This window comes from Neoarius graeffei, chromosome 4, assembly GCF_027579695.1.
Source record: "Neoarius graeffei isolate fNeoGra1 chromosome 4, fNeoGra1.pri, whole genome shotgun sequence".
In the NCBI taxonomy this organism is placed as follows: Eukaryota; Metazoa; Chordata; class Actinopteri; order Siluriformes; family Ariidae; genus Neoarius; species Neoarius graeffei.
Genome location: NC_083572.1, coordinates 6,281,223 through 6,301,821, shown reverse-complemented (window position 1 = coordinate 6,301,821; position 20,599 = coordinate 6,281,223). Strand labels below are relative to the sequence as shown.

The window sequence follows — 20,599 nt, the reverse complement described above, 5'->3', positions numbered from 1 at the left end:
GGGGAGGGTAACAATGCTCTTGAATTTCGTCCATTTGTACACAATCCGTCTGACTGTGGATTGGTGGAGTCCAAACTCTTTAGCGATGGTTTTGTAACCTTTTCCAGCCCGATGAGCATCAACAACGCTTTTTCTGAGGTCCTTTGTTCGTGCCATGATGCACTTACACAGACATGTGTTGTGAAGATCAGACTTTGATAGATCCCTGTTCTTTAAATAAAACAGGGTGCCCACTCACACCTGATTGTCATCCCATTGTAGAAAACACCTGACTCTAATTTCACCTTCAAATTAACTGCTCATCCTAGAGGTTCACATACTTTTGCCACTCACAGATATGTAATATTGGATCATTTTCCTCAATAAATAAATGACCAAGTATAATATTTTTGTCTCATTTGTTTAACTGGGTTCTATTTATCTACTTTTAGGACTTGTGTGAAAATCTGATGATGTTTTAGGTCATATTTATGCAGAAATATAGAAAATTCGAAAGGGTTCACAAACTTATATACATACATGACCTTGAATAGTAGTTGTACTTAGCCATAAGAGTAACTTAATATGACCTTCCAAATACTACCAAACAAAAACTTTTTTTTTAAAATTAGTTCTCTAAAAAGAAGTCATAAATATTAAATGATACAGTATATCTGAAACCATATTTTTTCACTTTACTTTTTAAATGCTGTTATGAATGCAATTCAAACACTCAAAGATGTGTGCTACTGTAAATAAGGTCACTGTTGTGCAGAAAAGCCAAATCAAAGCCGTGTCGTCTCTCGTGATTACACACTCCCTCTTGTTCTGCATAATTAATACCTAGAATCTGTTGGATAATTAAAATAGAGCGAATTCTTCTTGTTTCACTGGATAATAGCCTCCTGAAAGGGTTACACAATAAACCCTTAAAGTAGAACCCATTGTGAGAGGAAAACACCATCCTATGCTTCTAAGTTTGTTTAAAAAAACAAAACAAAAAAAACCCACACACGCACCACTACCCACAACCCAGTCTTTTCTGGAGAAACGAACACAAAATTAAATGAAAACCAGACAGATGTCAGCGTGTCATACAAGGCTTTACAGATATGTGGGATCCCTTTTATTGTACAAGTTCTCCAGATCAGCATGCATTAAATAAGAAAGGGAAAAGCTTTTTCACATTCATCACTGGGTTTTAATTTCATCTGGTACACAAGTTACCACAGCAGCCACTAAACACATCAACATCCGCAGTCACAGTGTAACTCAATCCGTACACAGAAAGTACAATGAAATTATCCAGATTACAGCTGCTGTGAAAAGCAGGACAGAAAGACATGAAACCCCGTGCTGCAGTCAGTGATCAGCAGTGCACTGTAACTGTACATCCAAATTCAGCAGTCCAGGATGTTTAGTGGTGCGTTATTGTTTGATTAGGTATTGTTAAAAGACAAAAAAACAAAAACATATTACAGATACTTAATTTAAATCTCTTCCTGCCTTCTACGGATAAAATAGTGTTACGATGTGGCGGACTTCAAATATGCTATAAGGTCTGCGCGCTCGCCCTTCTTCTTGATGCCGGCGAAGATCATTTTCGTGCCGGGAATGTATTTCTTGGGGTTCTCCAAGTACTCCATCAGAGTCTCCTCACTCCACACAATGCCTGCGGGAGAAAAAAGTCATTAAACAGATCGTAAGCTTGAGTGGGATTTTGCAATGCAAGAGGTCAATTTGTAACGCAAGCCCAAGGTCAACAGCACAGTGATGACCTCCACACCAAATTACCTTTGCTCTTATTGGCATCTGTGTAGGAGAAGCCCTCAGCCTGGCCTGTCTTGCGTCCAATTAGACCCCAAAGATTGGGCCCGACCTTGTGCTTGCCGCCGTTCTCGACTGTGTGGCACTGCGCACACTTCTGCACAAAGACCTTCTTTCCCTTTTCAACATCACCCATCGTGGCCTTAAAAAAAAAAGTCAAAGACCGCACCTTGATTAATTTTTAACAAAAGTGCCAGAGTTACATTAGTTAACTGTATTATGATGCTGTAATCGAGCCTCAGGTCATTCAAGGTTAAAGCACTAGTCCTGTCACACTCAACCTTTGAGGAAAAGTACACAGAGTGAGCTGATATACACCTTTCTAATAAAAATTAAAAATGAAACCAACATTTCAAGGAGCATGGAGTGGAGTACACATTAAAAGCCGGTATGCTGACGTCACAGGAAGCTAGAAAATGCCAACAAGCAAGCTTTTAAAAATCTCAGACAGACTGGAAACCGCAAATAAATTAAAAAGAAATTAATCAGCTATATCGTATGACACCTGAAGAAGTCTTAGATGAGGAAACGTGGCTAGTTACGTAGCTAGCAAGCTAGTCAAGCTAGCAAGACACAAGGTCGGGCATGAACACTATTCCATTCTCAGCACTGATCACAACGGTTTAAAAAGAAGACATGAGCATTTAATTTACGCTCCTGCTGATTAGTGTTATTGTTACACTTAAATTCTACAACATCATCTCTTTTATAACCTTGATGATAATAAAGCTAACCGATTATAAGGTCTGCGTTACATAGAAAAAAAAAAAAAGCCGGTTACCTAACCTGGCTTTGGTGATTCGACCAAACCGAACCGAACCGAACCTTTGACATACATAATCAAACCAGATACTTAGATCATATTTCACAACATAACGCGCTATAATAATTAATAATAATAAAAATATATGTGTTAGCTTAGCCACCTGTAAGCATACAGACTGCGGGGAACCCGGCTCGCGCTCAAGCTAGCTAGAAAGCAAGCTAATCAAAAAAACAAGTCTTTTTCTTGTCAAGAACACCGCCATTCAACACTACAACGATGAAATATCCGACAGCGTGTCCATATAATAAGAAAACCATATCTATTTAAACTAAAATTACCTCTTAAACAGGTTAAATTGTTGCCTCGACCCGGTCTTTTACTGTAGCTTCCGGACACTGTACTGCATGAGCGCTGAGGAAGGTCACTAGATATGACTGACTCGTAAAAATGACGTCATGACGTACAGCCAAGTGCACGTAAGCTACGCGCACTATCGCACTAAAGAGTATGTATAAAACACTGTTAGGTATCACAACGCTGTGGAACACTGTTTAGTAGCCTAGTATGCGAGGGCGCCACGGCGGTTTAGCCTTGTATGGAGAAGTGAGATTGATTGCCAACCAGAGGAGTGCCAACTTGCTTGGGGTAGAAGTGTTCAGAGTTGCCAGATCCGCCGTTTTCTTGAAACAGTGAGCTAGCTAGCTAACAAACAAACAACACAAGGGTCTAGTAGGAATGATTAGAACCTTGGATGCTAAGAACCCTTAATTAGTGAGTGTACTATTGATGATCTCATCTCAAGGGAGTAACTTTGATTTTGACATTGGTGGGGACACAAAAGTGATCCAAGGCAGTTACCAATATTCGTCTGTAGGTGGCAGTAAAGGACCATGGATTTGTTGTATCTAGCCTAGCCTAGTAGTACATACATGTCAACCTTTGGTCAATCAAACCTGTATAACCAACCTCCAAAATCCGTGTTTCCCTTATAAAATCCTTATAAGATGCAAATTAAAATAATTTACCTAAAATTTGAATGATAATTAACAATGATATATCCCAGTTACTTTTTATTCAATATTAATAACAATAAACCTTCAGAATGAATACAAAGCTCCAATGTTTGACAAAAACACAAAGTGTTATCAGCGTAGTTACGAAGGAAATACTTCGTTGTTTGGAGGCAGGTTTCACCGAGCGGCTATTATGCGCGAGACTTCATATTAGCCACAAAGTCAGGAAAATCTGTTCGTAAAATTACGTTATAATGACCAAATACAATGAAAAGTATTTTTCCAGTCTCACCTGTGAAAGGTAATCACATGTGGTCTCGTTTGGACGGTAAACCTGTTGGTACAGTTAAATGCAGCACATGAATGAGGCATCTTTATTCTCGGCTACTGTCTAGACGCTATACCAGAGACGGGTGAAGAAGCTCCACTTTGCCACATCCAATATGGCAGCGAGGATGACGTATGAAGGCGGCGTCTATGTTTATATGTCTATGACTTCACAGTTGGGGCGGCACGGTGGTGTAGTGGTTAGCGCTGTCGCCTCACAGCAAGAAGGTCCGGGTTCGAGCCCCGTGTCCGCGTGGGTTTCCTCCGGGTGCTCCGGTTTCCCCCACAGTCCAAAGACATGCAGGTTAGGTTAACTGGTGACTCTAAATTGACCGTAGGTGTGAATGTGAATGGTTGTCTGTGTCTATGTGTCAGCCCTGTGATGACCTGGCGACTTGTCCAGGGTGTACCCCGCCTTTCGCCCGTAGTCAGCTGGGATAGGCTCCAGCTTGCCTGCGACCCTGTAGAAGGATAAAGTGGCTAGAGATAATGAGATGAGATGAGACTTCACAGTTGGCGGGATTCTCGCAATGTGGTGTGCACATGATCAAAAGTGGAACGAAGTCTCGCTACCACAAGATAACGCGCGATTTCATAAGACTCTTTACTGGCTGTCTGTAGTGTACAGTACGTTTGTAAATGTTATGCGCTCTTTTATCATCGTGGGAATTTATCATAGCTCTAAATAAATATTGAAGTTTTTTTAAAGAATCCGTATAACTTTATTTATACGCCCGTATACTACGTTTATTGAATCAAATCCGTATAAAATATGGACATTCCGTATAGGTTGACATGTATGGTAGTAGTAGAAAGAGGTCTCTGTAAAACGGTGAACGCAGCAGACTCAGCGGCTGTCACGCTGTTGATTCTGAAATGCAAGTCGCACATCTGCATGGCCATGCAGTAGCCTACATCTGACTACTTACATTCTGTAAAACCATTAGGTCTATAAATTTAACATTCATTCATCGAGGATATTATCTAACACCAAGTTGCACTGCCCCAGCATTCCTTTTCTCTGCAGCCATGCAGTACCCTAGCTCTGATGCGTCCTGTCACGTTGCTAAACCTGCCTAAGGAGCCGCAGCAATACTTTTATGAAGGGTTTCCATACATCAAAAGGATGTTGTTGAGTTTTTAAAGCTCGACGGAAACCCTGCACTTACATTCTTGACTTTGAAGAAGAATGAACGAATGTCTCGTTTCTTGGGAGGGGGGCCATCATCCATGATACTCAAGTCAGCATGCATGGACATCGAAGTCCAGCTCAATTTGTAGGCTGACGGAGAGTGGGGGGTGCGTGGGGTAGGTCAGGTGTGTACGTGTGAGATACGGGGGGTTGATGGGCGGGTAGTCACGGCTGCTGTGGGAAGTGTGCTGCTTTTACAGCAGATGGAGTGACAGCTGGGATAGCCAACCATGTAAGTTAGCGAGAAACAGGTAGCTAATCAGAGAATGATATCTACGTTAGAGGGGGGATTATTAGCAGTGTCATACATTTAACCCTTTGTGTGCCATATAATCATTGCTCAGGTTAGGACATCGGTTTTATTAATCGAGATTACACAGTAGCGGCTGAATATTGGTAGGGGCACGTCCCTAGCGTCCCTACCCAAAATTACGCCCTAGTCTCATCTCATTATCTCTAGCTGCTTTATCCTGTTCTACAGGGTCGCAGGCAAGCTGGAGCCTATCCCAGCTGACTACGGGCGAAAGGCGGGGTACACCCTGGACAAGTCGCCAGGTCATCACAGGGCTGACACATAGACACAGACAACCATTCACACTCACATTCACACCTACGGTCAATTTAGAGTCACCAGTTAACCTAACTTGCATGCCTTTGGGGGAAACCAGAGCACCTGGAGGAAACCCACACGGACAACATGCAAACTCCGCACAGAAAGGCCCTCGCCGACCACGGGGCTCGAACCCGGACCTTCTTGCTGTGAGGCGACAGCGCTAACCACTACACCACCGTGCCGCCCACTATTGATGATGATGATAATAATAATAGGTGGCACGGTGGTGTAGTGATTAGCACTGTCGCCTCACAGCAAGAAGGTTCGAGCCCAGTGGCTGGTGAGGCCTTTCTCTGCGGGGTTTACATGTTCTCCCCGTGTCCGCGTGGGTTTCCTCCGGGTGCTCCGGTTTCCCCCACAGTCCAAAGACATGCAGGTTAGGTTAACTGGTGACTCTAAATTGACCGTAGGTGTGAATGTGAGTGTGAATGGTTGTCTGTGTCTATGTGTCAGCCCTGTGATGACCTGGCGACTTGTCCAGGGTGTACCCCGCCTTTCGCCCGTAGTCAGCTGGGATAGGCTCCAGCTTGCCTGCGACCCTGTAGGACAGGATAAAGCGGCTACAGATAATGGATGGATGGATAATAATAGGTGGCATGGTGGCAGAGGTGGACAAAGTACCCAACTTCATTACTTAAGTCAAAGTACAGATCCCACTGGTCAAATGTTACTCTGATACAAATGAAAATTGTACAGTCAATTTTTTACTTCAGTTAAAGTACTGAAGTATTTACTTTTAAAAATACTTAAATATTAAAAGTACATTTTCTGTCAATGCATCGTTGTATTATTGCCACAACGCTTACAAAACCTAATGCCATTACCAAGGACAGAAATGTGAATTCACAAAATGAACGCATGCTGTGCATAATGGTGGTTTAACGTTAAGCTAGCTAGTCAGTGAAACTCCACCTGACATACTAGCAAACTCTTTTCAAACTCGAAATCATATTGGGTAGCTAACGCTACTAGAAAAGAAAGATTATTACATTTTGTTTATTTTGGCAAGATTATGCGAAAACATATTTATGAAAGGACTTCAGATAAGTTAACGTTATTCATCTTGGCGTAACTCCGTTTTTACATGCTAACCAACAGTGTCCAAGTTAACTAGCTATGTGTTAACGTTAGCCGTGGACAAGACGATGGCAACTTGGCGGGCAAATCTATAGAAAGTCATTTGACTAACCAGACTGCATAGCTATTGCAACGTTATCGCTGGCTCTAAAACCGCAGACAACTTTGTTGCAAGCTTTCTATTGGAATAAAATGTTTATATACCTCAATATTCTTCCGCAGGTCGGACAGTGAGTTTTTGTAGGCCGTGATGTGGTTTGTTTTCGGCAAACAAAGCAAACAATTAAAATGAAATGAATCGTTAATCCTTTCAGAAAACTGAAACATGGGTTCATGGGCCATGAGTGCGTTCATTCCCCAGAAGAACCGCCTCCTTCCATTCTGCCATCAACTGATCGTGTTAAATAATGCTGTGGAGAAATAATTGAGCTTGGTTTTATACAGTCTATGGATGTAACGTGACCCTAGTGATTACTGATCAACTGTCTCAGTGTCACCTGAGAAAAACCAATCACGTTTTAGGAAAGAAAAAAAAATCCACTTTCAAAGCTGCTTCATAGTAATGAGTAACGAGGACTTTGATAGAAATGTAGTGGAGTGAAAAGTACGATATTTGCCTTTCAAATGTAGTGAAGTTAAAGTTATAAGTTTCAAAAAAAATAATACGCAAGTACAGATACTAAAAAAGTGTACTTAAGTACAGTACTCAAGTAAATGTGCTTCGTTACTGTCCACCTCTGCATGGTGGTGTAGTGGTTAGCACTGTCACCTCACAGCAAGAAGGTCCTGGATTCGAGCCCAGTGGCTGGCGAGGGCCTTTCTGTGTGGAGTTTGCATGTTCTCCCCATGTCTGTGTGGGTTTCCTCCAGGCGCTCTGGTTTCCCCTACAGTCAGGTTAGGCTAATTGGTGACTCTAAATTGACCGTAGGTGTGGATGGTTGTCTGTCTCTATGTATCAGCCCTGTGATGACCTGGTGACTTGTCCAGGGTGTACCCCGCCTTTCACCCATAGAATCAGAATCAGAATCACTTTTATTGCCAGGTATGTGAACACACACAAGGAATTTGACTCTGGTTTCACTGAGCTCTCATAGTACAAAACAGATAAAAAGCGTATACACAAAACAAACAAATATTTTGCAAGTGATATTACTGATATATGAATCTGGATTTTAGCTGTTCATCACAGAGACAGCCTGAGGGAAAAAAACTATTCTTGTGTCTGGTTGTTTTTGCATACAGTGATCTATATCGCCTCCCTGAGGGGAGAAGATTAAACAGTTTGTGACCAGGGTGTGATGGGTCCGCAGACATGTTACCTGCCCGTTTCCTGACTCTGGACAGGTACAGGTCTTGGATGGAGGGCAGGCTGACATCAATAATTTTCTCTGCAGACCTTATTGTCCGTTGCAGTCTGTTCTTGTCCTGTTTGGTGACTGATCCAAACCAAACAGTGATGGAAGAGCAGAGAATAGACTGAATGATGGCAGAGTAGAATTGTGTCAGCAGCTCCTCAGACAGGTTGAGCTTCCTGAGCTGGCGCAGAAAGTACAACCTCTGCTGGGCCTTTTTGATGATGGTGACTGTGTTGGTCTCCCACTTCAAGTCCCGAGAGATTGTGGAACCCAGAAACCTGAAGTTTTCAACAGCAGTCACAGTGTTGTTGGTGATGGTGATGGGCGGCAGGGTGGGGGGGGTCTCCTCCTAAAGTCCACTGTCATCTCCACAGTTTTGAGCGTGTTCAGTTCCAGATTGTTCTGACCACACCACCAGACCAGCCGTTCAACCTGCCGTCTGTATGCAGACTCGTCACCATCTTGGATGAGGCCGATGACCGTTGTATCGTCCGCATATTTCAGGAGTTTAACAGACGGGTCTCTTGAGGTGTGGTCGTTGGTATAAAGCAGTGTTTCGCAAAGTGTGGTCCGCGAGAGACCGCAAGTGGTCCGCGAAGTGATCTACAAATGTAGTCAGCGTTTTCAAGATAAGCTAGCGTATGCTTTGTAACATTATTAGAAAGTTAAATTTATCCAATCTTGTTTTTAACGGCAATCAAACGGGCCTGTAATTTCATCATTATTATTATTATTTAAAAAGCGTTCTGCATCTGAATTTGCACCACATCAAACTTGTAGTGTGCACGTGCTCTTATTCCGCCTCTCGTCTCTAGGCAACACTCACCTCACAAATCTCTGCCTCACAGGCAAACAGGCAGCCAGACCTGAAAACAAGCAAACGAAAATTCTGAACATATAATAGGCTAATCCTAACTAGCTCGTGTTCGTGGCGATTTTTTTAATTTACTGAAAGTGAAACAACAAGGATGGAGAAGTGGCTGACAGGTTCAGTTAAGAGGAAAAAACCTGACACTACCGACACAAGCATCAATAAGGAGAAAATGCAAAGAAAAGAAGATTCAGTTAGCACTGAGTCCCCAACACAGGAAGAACAAGAAAAACAAGCTCGGCAGACTAAACCAACGGCAAAGGTGAAAAGAAAATACCACAATGAATATCTAAAGTTGGGATTTTTCTGGACTGGGGATTCTGAAGATCCCAATCCCCACTGTGTCCTGTGCTATGAGATTTTAGCCAACGAGGCAATGAAGCCAGCAAAACTCAAGCGCCACATTGAGACGAAACACAAAGAATGCCTTGGCAAACTTTTGCCTTTAAAAACCACGGAGGATATGGAATGGATAGGCCTTTAATGTATTTAGTTAACCATAATTTTTTCAATTAAAAACACCTAATAGTACACATCTCTGTATGGTCTGTGTGTGTGTGTTGTGTGGGGCAGGGGGGTGGGTGTTGACAGGTGGTCCCTGAAATTTTTTTTTGGGACAAAGTGGTCCTTGGTCTGAAAAAGTTTGAGAAACACTGATATAGAGGGTTGCGCGAAGATTTGAAGTTCATCTTTGAGTGGTGAATATATATTTCACGAGTGAGTGAAGTGAAGATAAACTTCATATCTTCGTGCCACCGTGTAATGTTCTTTATATTATATGGACACATCCACAAAACCCCCCACAATTTAATCAAAAGAATTTTAATTTTGAACTGGTTTGCCATTTTGACAATGCAAGTCTAGTCAGTGGGAAAACACTGGGAGTGACATCATCTGAGTGAAATATCGGGAAATATGTCACTCAAACCCACGATGTATTTCGTATGAAAAATGTGAGTTTTTCAACACAAAGAACAACAACTTTATTTATCACACGCTTGTGAAATTCCTCTCTGCATTTGACCCATCTGAAGCAGTGAACACACACGTGAGCAATGAGCACACATACATACCCAGAGCAGTGGGCATCCATGCTAACAGCACCTGGGGAGCAGTTGGGAGTCAGGTGACTCGCTCAAGGGCACCTCAGCCCATCCCATATTAACCTAACCGCATGTCTTTGAACTGTGGAAACTGGAGCACCCGGAGGAAACCCACGCAGACAACATACTGTACAAGCTCCACACAGAAAGGCCCTCACCAGCCACTAGGCTCGAATCCAGAACCTTCTTGCTGTGAGTCAACTGTGCTAACCACTTACACCACCGTACCGCCCACAAGAAGATAAACTTCATATCTTCAAGCCAATGTGTGATTTTCTTTTTATTATGTTGGCACATTCACAAACAAAAAGTACCTAAATTTATCAAAGCAATTCATCGAGTTCCTCATAAGTGACATATAGAGATTTATGTCAGAGTTTTGGTTCTCCATGTCCCGGATAGAGCTCGTATGAAAAATACGAGTGGTTTATTTCCCAGTAAAACACTCCTGTCTATGTAATATATACATATATTTACATAATGTAATGTGTGTTCACATAGGGAAACTCCGTAAGAGCTACAATTGGTGCACCATTGATAATTCAATGAAATTTTATTTGTATAGTGCTTTTAACCATAGACATTGTCACACCACAGCTTTATATAAAGCTTATAATAATAATAATAATAATATAGGGGCAGCACGGTGGTGTAGTGGTTAGCGCTGTCGCCTCACAGCAAGAAGGTCCGGGTTCGAGCCCCGTGGCCGGTGAGGGCCTTTCTGTGTGGAGTTTGCATGTTCTCCCCATGTCCGCATGGGTTTCTTCCGGGTGCTCCGGTTTCCCCCACAGTCCAAAGACATGCAGGTTAGGTTAACTGGTGACTCTAAATTGACCGTAGGTGTGAATGTGAGTGTGAATGGTTGTCTGTGTCTATGTGTCAGCCCTGTGATGACCTGGCGACTTGTCCAGGGTGTACCCCGCCTTTCGCCTGTAGTCAGCTGGGATAGGCTCCAGCTTGCCTGCGACCCTGTAGAAGGATAAAGCGGCTAGAGATAATGAGATGAGATAATAATATATTTAAAAAAATATTTTCAGATAGGGCGGCACAGTGGTGTAGTGGTTAGCGCTGTCGCCTCACAGCAAGAAGGTCCGGGTTCGAGCCCCGTGGCCGGCGAGGGCCTTTCTGTGTGGAGTTTGTATGTTCTCCCCATGTCCGCATGGGTTTCTTCCGGGTGCTCCGGTTTCCCCCACAGTCCAAAGACATGCAGGTTAGGTTAACTGGTGACTCTAAATTGACCGTAGGTGTGAGTGTGAATGGTTGTCTGTGTCTATGTGTCAGCCCTGTGATGACCTGGCGACTTGTCCAGGGTGTACCCCGCCTTTCGCCCGTAGTCAGCTGGGATAGGCTCCAGCTTGCCTGCGACCCTGTAGAACAGGATAAAGCGGCTACAGATAATGAGATGAGATGAGATTTTCAGATAGACCAGGTGCTCACAAATAGGAGTTTTTATTCAGTGCCAACGCAACAAGGATCCTTCTGCTAAATTCAGTTTAAAACAAGCACGCAAACAAACAAACAAACAAAAAATATAAAAACTTTGAAGCATAATGAAGACAAGGATTAAACATTGTTTAACTTCAGCTATTTGTCTGATATACAGTTAGCAGAAATGTCACTGCAAATTATTAGCAAACAAAAAAAAATTAGACCTGTAATTTAGATTTGTACAGTATATCTCATCTCATTATCTCTAGCCGCTTTATCCTGTTCTACAGGGTCGCAGGCAAGCTGGAGCCTATCCCAGCTGACTACGGGCGAAAGGCGGGGTACACCCTGGACAAGTAACCAGGTCATCACAGGGCTGACACATAGACACAGACAACCATTCACACTCACATTCACACCTACGCTCAATTTAGAGTCACCAGTTAACCTAACCTGCATGTCTTTGGACTGTGGGGGAAACCGGAGCACCCGGAGGAAACCCACGCGGACACGGGGAGAACATGCAAACTCCACACAGAAAGGCCCTCGCCGGCCACGGGGCTCGAACCCGGACCTTCTTGTTGTGAGGCGACAGCGCTAACCACTACACCACCGTACCACCTTGTCTTGTGTTCTAGGGAAATATTTCTAGTTTTGCTTGCTGATTAAAATATAAAAAATACTGCTGTGACTAAAACATACACAAAAATTAGCTGCATTATAAAACTAGCCGCTAAAAGTGTTTCGCTGAAGCAGTAAAGTAACTTTGCTTGGCTAAATTTTCACAGTTTATTTCTTCCATTATTTTGTCATCTTAAGCTTTGATTAAAAAAAGCAAAAATCACAGGGTTAATTAGTTTAGTGATGTGAAGCAGGATAAATAGAGCAAGTATATAAACCTGAGGTAATGCTAGTCAACAGTGGGTGATGTTAGCCTAGCTAGAGTGATAACGTTTGCTAGCTAGCCTGGTATTTTTAATAGATAAGCGATATAGGTTGTTTTTAATGTTGTATTCAAGACTGTGGCTCCTTTATCAATTTGTACTTTGTGTTTTAGCAGTTATTTTTTAATTGTGTAATTTTCGATTTTAGCCTGTTGTTATTGTGTAATTTGATGTCCTGGGTTTGTTGCTGTTCAAACTGACATGATTGCCTCAATAAACAGGTTTTTATCAGTTTGTTAGGATGCCTTACTCTTTCAAATTTTTTCTACAGTGACATATTGATATCAATATGTAGCCCTGTGAAAATACGGTTTTATTCTGTGTTTACAAAAATACAGTATAACGTGTCAGCAAACATTACAGTATTAAAGTGCATATCACGGGTAAATTCAGGAGCAAGATCAATGTAATTCTCCTATTTTATATTAAACTTTGGTCAAATATCTGTCACATTTTGCATTTTGTGCAATTTTTTTTTACCTTGCACAATACCAGAGAAATTCAGTTGAAATCGAGCCATTTGAGGCGAATTGGTCCGCCTCTGAAAAAACTTGGCGTTTGGATTTCCCGGGAAACATTGATTTTCGTGATGTCGCGTGCGGGACGCCTCCCTCTGAATCGTACGTCAGCGCTGGTTTGTTTATGAGAAAACGACCTGGTGGTTTTCTGCAAATTTTTTCAACGTTATCACGTAATTATTAAAATGGTTAACAGATGTATCGTAGGAGGGTGTAGCAACACCAATCATAATGGGATTAGTACTCATCATTTCCCACATTGCGCTCAGGTGACAATTCCATATTTCAATGCAAAATCGCTAGCTGCTAAACTTGGTCTACACAGGCTGTGCACTGAAACCGTGCAAGCTCTCGCAGCCTGCTGGCGCTTCCGCAGGTGACGTCATGAATCTGGCTCCAGACTCCCTTGGGATTTTTCCAGACGCGTTTTGTTATTTTATTTTTTTCTGCTGTAGACAGATGGCCTTGTGCAAAATTACCCTTCTGGATGAGTGTGTAAAGGGACATTCTTTCATATAAAAAAAAAACGAATTTGGTCCAGGATATGCACTTTAATGCTGAAAATGCTTTTACAGTAAATGCATGCCAACCTGGCTGCTAGTAAATTAGTGTGCATTTACAAAGTCTTTTTTTTTATAGTACAGTAGTTTGAAATATTGGTACAGTAGGAGACTGGTTCTGTCCCCTAAAGTACAAGCTCCACAAATGTACCCCCTACAGCTCATAATTAGACATCAACGTAACCATGTGTACCTTTTTGGGGCCAAAAAGGTACATACTTTAAGAGCACGTGTTTTTCAGTCGTCATGGTAACATGGCATCATGGTAACATGATGCCCTGTCAGTGGTTTGGCATTTGGATCAGAGTGAAAAGAAACGTGTGCACTAGCTGAAAAATGAAAATGTTCAGACCAGTGTGTGTGAAAACACCCACTGTTGCTGCATTTGGGCATTTTTAAATCAATTGTCCTTATAGGGCTGTGCGATATTATTTCAATCTCAACAACTGAAGTGAGCAACAGAGACAGACAACAACAGACAGACAATGAAGGAGAGCAACAGAGACAGGCAATGGAAGAGAGAAACAACAGACAGACAAAGGAGAGCAACAGACAATGAAAGAGAGCAACAACAGACAACTGAGGTGAGCAACAGAGACAGACAATGAAGTCACAGCATAGTTGTAGGAAGATAACAATAATAAGTTAGACAACAGAGAACTTATAACGAATAAAAAAATGTCTAAATTAGAAGATTTGAAGTGTGCTCGTGTATTTGGGGGGTACGGGAGTAGGGGGCCAGATGAAGTCCACTTTTGGGGAAAAAAGATCCCCCCCCCCCTCCACAATGCTGGCTACGGGCCTGCATACATGTTCCCAAGCAGGATATAAAGAGTACAAATAAGTATCTGAGAAGGTACTGCTCCAGTGACAAGCCATTGTATCTCTAAAGGTACAATAATGTACTTTATTTTCTGAGAGTGTAGGTCCTTTGAGAACCACAAACCATTAAACACTATAACAGACTGTCTATTTTAATATTAAAAACATATCTTGAAAGTTGAAACTTGTGTAGGTTGGTGTGTTTTCTTTAAACGTAACTTGACCTTTGCATTTTAAATGCAATGGGATTTTGTTGGAAACTTGTTTCATGATGTGAAATGAATTTGTATTCAGAATGAAAGTCAGTGTAGTGGTTGTTTCTCTGATCTGGTTGCATCACAGGATGTTTCTCCTGCAAACACACATACGCTTCTGAACAATTCCATTGAGATCAGATGTGAACAGTTTTCCCAAATAAATAACAGCAGTTGCTCGATGTGTGTCAAATATTGTAGTGTTTAATTTTGCTTTATTCTGAAGTGTCAAGCTCATTATAATAATTTCTTGTAAATATGTCTGGTGCGAAAGAAACCAACATTTCAACATTAGTCAGCTATACCGAAGAACCTGACTCATAATCATAGAAGCTTCAGAAACTGAACATGCTCGGGCAAGTCCATTTTCAACTTTCACACATTTCACACTTGACACAGAGACCCAAAACGTGTGTGTGGAATTTAGAAAAAAAAACAACAACAGAAAAATATATATTGTATTCTCAATTCTGATTGACTGGTCAGAAGGTTTTGGTTCATTTTCTGTAACCGTAGCTCTGACAATAGTGCAGCTACAAATCACAGGGTTAATATTAATGTGCTTGTTCTAATACCTTATTGTTTGACATTTATGAAAGGAGTCTCCAGTGTCAACGCTTTGTAACAGTCAGATGTAAAGGCCTGGTCCCACTGGCCGATGGACACAAAACGTATGCAAAAAGGACACAGCAGACGAGCAAAATTTCGGGGGTGGCTCTATCCGTTTTCATCCGCTCCAGAAATGGACAAAATTGGTGAAAATTTGCGAAAACAGAACGGAAAAGAACGGACGTGGGTAGTATATAGCGGGGATGTTAAACGCATGTTCATAGGAAGCCTAGCAGATGAAAGCGGATGGAAGTGGATGACAGCTCCGAAGGGGTTACCGGTGATAACTGAGAAGCGGACGCATAGCAGAAAGAGCGGATGCATAGCGGATGAAGGGGATGCATCACGTACGCCTAACGGAAACAAAGGGGATGTTGCGCGGATGTATATCGGATGCAGACCGATTGTCCGCTAGGTGTCCTTCTACATACTCTAGACATACTCCAGACATCCTAAATATACGAGATACATCCCAGATATAAACGCTTTGTCCGTTTTGAATACTTTATATACGAGATGCATACGCTTACATCCTTTCTATTTCCGTGCTACTAACGATGAATAGACGTTTCATGTACCTTATCTTTCCTCCCTCTTTCCATTTTCAGCTGCAGCGGATGTGAGTTGCGAGGATGCCCAGAGGATGCAGAGAGGGTACAGCAGACGTTTAACGGATGATAACGGACATAGAACGTTTGTTGCTCGTATATGTCGCGGATTTACATCGTACACGGCGGAAAGTTCATCCGTTCTAAAAGTTTTGTGCAGCTCAAAACTTTTTGCGCGGATGAAATCACAGTGGACGGATGCTCGATGGATAGAGCGTATGAAGCACGTATGCAATGAGTACACAACAGATGCATAGCGTTTTCCAACGGATGGCAAAGATTTTTTTACGTTTTACATCCTCTTTGCATCCGTAAGTGCAGTGGGACCGGGCCTTAAAACATGCAGTAGGTGTCCTGGCTGCTTTCGATTGCCCTCACTTCCTGTTCAGTGTTCCTGGGATAGGCTACAGATCCACTGTGACCCTGACCAGGATAAAATGCTTACTAAAGATGTGTTAATGAATAAATCAATCTAAATTTAAATTATAAATCAATTTACAGAAGCTGCATCTGCAGTAAATTGGAAGTGCAGTATGGCAGAAGAAAGAGAGATGACATTTTGTGTGTGTCTGTGCTGGGCTTGTACACCACATAGCCTGTACCTGGCTCTCTGCTAGTTACATGACCATCCACATATCTGAGAACAGGAAGTGACCTACTGTACAGTGCTGACCAAACGACTTGGGTCACATTACCAGATTGTATTTCCAGGATGCCTCTTTGCTTTCTAGGTTAAAATGCTATTTTAATCTTCAGTGATCTTTGCACCAAACATGCTTTTTAGAAGTGTGAGTGCTAGAAAGTAGAGAAAAGTGAGCAAAAATGACATCTGATCTTGAGTCAGATCAGTAAATAGAATCCAGAGGTGTTAAAAAGTGTGTGTGCGCGCGCGCATGTGTATCCAGAACAACAGGCGAGCAATAAACTTGTATTAGAGAATATTTATATCGCACTCAGAATGAAAGATGATCTTAACATACACTGTTAACCCTTGATATTTCTTTGTCTTCTTTATTTTGTCCTAAGAGTATTCAAACTTAGGCATTTAACTCCATATAGAGTGATTTATAACATGACTAATTGAAACCCAGACCTTCCACAGATCACTGTCTCTTTTTTCAAATATAAAACATATTTAAGGTATAAAACACTTGGGGGTGTGCTGTTATAGGAAATTAATCACTGGAATCAAAATATAAGAAAAATAATTACAACCCCAATTCCAAAAAAGTTGGGACAAAGTGCAAATTGTAAATAAAAACGGAATGCAATAATTTACAAATCTCAAAAACTGATATTGTATTCACAATAGAACATAGACAACATATCAAATGTCGAAAGTGAGACATTTTGAAATTTCATGCCAAATATTGGCTCATTTGAAATTTCATGACAGCAACACATCTCAAAAAAAGTTGGGACAGGGGCAATAAAAGGCTGGAATAGTTAAAGGTACAAAAAAGGAACAGCTGGAGGACCAAATTGCAACTCATTAGGTCAATTGGCAATAGGTCATTAACATGACTGGGTATAAAAAGAGCATCTTGGAGTGGCAGCGGCTCTCAGAAGTAAAGATGGGAAGAGGATCACCAATCCCCCTAATTCTGCACCGACAAATAGTGGAGCAATATCAGAAAGGAGTTCGACAGTGTAAAATTACAAAGAGTTTGAACATATCATCATCTACAGTGCATAATATCATCAAAAGATTCAGAGAATCTGGAAGAATCTCTGTGCGTAAGGGTCAAGGCCGGAAAACCATACCGGGTGCCCGTGATCTTCGGGCCCTTAGACGGCACTGCATCACATACAGGCATGCTTCTGTATTGGAAATCACAAAATGGGCTCAGGAATATTTCCAGAGAACATTGTCTGTGAACACAATTCACCGTGCCATCCGCCGTTGCCAGCTAAAACTCTATAGTTCAAAGAAGAAGCCGTATCTAAACATGATCCAGAAGCGCAGACGTCTTCTCTGGGCCAAGGCTCATTTAAAATGGACTGTGGCAAAGTGGAAAACTGTTCTGTGGTCAGATGAATCAAAATTTGAAGTTCTTTATGGAAATCAGGGACGCCGTGTCATTCGGACTAAAGAGGAGAAGGACGACCCGAGTTGTTATCACCGCTCAGTTCAGAATCCTGCATCTCTGATGGTATGGGGTTGCATTAGTGCGTGTGCCATGGGCAGCTTACACATCTGGAAAGACACCATCAATGCTGAAAGGTATATCCAGGTTCTAGAGCAACATATGCTCCCATCCAGACGACGTCTCTTTCAGGGAAGACCTTGCATTTTCCAACATGACAATGCCAAACCACATACTGCATCAATTACAGCATCATGGCTGCGTAGAAGAAGGGTCCGGGTACTGAACTGGCCAGCCTGCAGTCCAGATCTTTCACCCATAGAAAACATTTGGCGCATCATAAAACGGAAGATACGACAAAAAAGACCTAAGACAGTTGAGCAACTAGAATCCTACATTAGACAAGAATGGGTTAACATTCCTATCCCTAAACTTGAGCAACTTGTCTCCTCAGTCCCCAGACGTTTACAGACTGTTGTAAAGAGAAAAGGGGATGTCTCATAGTGGTAAACATGGCCTTGTCCCAACTTTTTTGAGATGTGTTGTTGTCATGAAATTTAAAATCACCTAATTTTTCTCTTTAAATGATACATTTTCTCAGTTTAAACATTTGCTATGTCATCTATGTTCTATTCTGAATAAAATATGGAATTCTGAAACTTCCACATCATTGCATTCCGTTTTTATTTACAATTTGTACTTTGTCCCAACTTTTTTGGAATCGGCGTTGTATTTTACTTCCCTGAATGTGATTATTCTCCTATAAGATCATGTCCCGAAGAGGTGTATTCATTCCTCTTATTCCTCTTATACGGTACAACAGCAATTTGCCAAAGATTCAAAATTTTCTGTTAATCAAAAGAATAACATGCCATACTTTTTATCCATTTATAGATACATTTAGTGTTGTCTGCAAAACAATTAAGTAACTGCTATAGAGGTTATAAACTGATGTTCCTTGTTTTTTCTCTCTGTTTTGAAGTTAATAAGAAAAAAACTTACCTCTGACTGATACAAAGAACTGACACGACACTGGAGACTCCTTCCATAAATGTGAAATGTGTCTCATCTCATCTCATTATCTGTAGCCGCTTTATCCTGTTCTACAGGGTCGCAGGCAAGCTGGAGCCTATCCCAGCTGACTACGGGCGAAAGGCGGGGTACACCCTGGACAAGTCGCCAGGTCATCACAGGGCTGACACATAGACAACCATTCACACTCACATTCACACCTACAGTCAATTTAGAGTCACCAGTTAACCTAACCTGCATGTCTTTGGACTGTGGGGGAAACCGGAGCACCCGGAGGAAACCCACGCGGACATGGGGAGAACATGCAAACTCCACACAGAAAGGCCCTCGCCGGCCACGGGGCTCGAACCCGGACCTTCTTGCTGTGAGGCGACAGCGCTAACCACTACACCACCGTGCCGCCTGAAATGTGTCTCATTATGGAAAACCACATTAACAAGTCGAGTGCTGTGGTATACTCAGTTTTAATGAATGACTCTAGCTAGTTGTACTTTTACATAATGAAGCAAGGTCAGCGACAGTGGTGGTTTAGCATTCAGGAAATGCCCTGATTGTGGTGTTCTGATGGTACAGTAGCTGTGGGACAACTTGTAGCTCATATACACACAAACCCACAGACAGATACCTGAATAAAAAGTGCCAAGATGTGAGAAAATCCATCAAAACACTTCAGGAATTGCTGTAATAGGAAAATAATCACCATCAGGGTGGTAAGAGCAACTCTGCCTCGTTTCACGTCACAGATTATTTCCTACAACAGCAAAGTATTTTTGTTGAAATGTGCAGGGCAAGGGGTTGTTTCAGACCCAAGGACTGAGGTAGAAAGTGTAACACTAACCCAGGACATTACCCCTTCCCTTAAGTGGAGGTTGTAGTCCCAGAATCACTTCCTGACTGCAGTGCGGCACACCGAGAAGGTTCCGGGTTCGAACCTCACAGCTGACGGGGGCCTTTCTGTATGGAGTTTGCATGTTCTCCCTGTGTCTGTATGGGTTTCCTCTGGGTGCTCCGGTTTCCCCCACCATCCAAAGACATGTGGTTAGGCTAACTGGCTACTCTAAATTATCCATAGGTGTGAATGGTTGAGTGAGAACTGCTGTACATCCTGGATGTCCACCCTGGGTAGCTCTCCTGAGCTAGCTAAGAAATCTGCAGTAAACAGTCAACTATGAGAAGAAGACGACGACAACTTCCTGACTCCTGAGGTGGTCTTTTGGCCCTTTTCCACTACCCTTTTTCAGCTCACTTCAGCTCGCTTCAGCTCACTTCAGCCCGACACGGCTCGCGTTTCGACTACCAAAAACCAGCACGACTCAGCTCGTTTCAGCCCTGCTTAGCCCCTAAAACTCGCACCGTTTTGGAGTAGGGCTGAAGCGAGCCAAAGCGAGCCAAGTGAGGCTGGGGGTGTGAGCAGACACTCCCCTGTGCACTGATTGGTGAGGAGGAGTGTCCTCACATGCCCACACACGCCCCGCGAGCGCGCTGGGATCTGTAAACACCGCAAACCCGGAAGGAGAAGAATTACGAATTACGAGAATTTCTGGAGTCTTATGCGCCTCGCCTCATCTATACGCTCTTGCCAGTATCTGTTGGCGTTGTCGGTGACAACAAGCC

At 42.4% G+C, this 20,599-nt stretch overlaps 1 protein-coding gene across 1 annotated transcript; it reads right to left on the bottom strand.

Moving 5' to 3' along the window:
• Positions 1-1,157: 1,157 nt before the first annotated feature.
• Positions 1,158-3,005, bottom strand: LOC132884278 (cytochrome c). Its single transcript, XM_060918106.1, has 3 exons — positions 2,911-3,005; positions 1,774-1,948; positions 1,158-1,651 (listed from the first exon to the last, which is right to left on the bottom strand). Exons 2-3 carry the CDS (start codon positions 1,940-1,942, stop codon positions 1,506-1,508), a joined length of 315 nt encoding a protein of 104 aa, XP_060774089.1. The 5' UTR covers positions 1,943-1,948; positions 2,911-3,005; the 3' UTR covers positions 1,158-1,505.
• Positions 3,006-20,599: the final 17,594 nt, after the last annotated feature.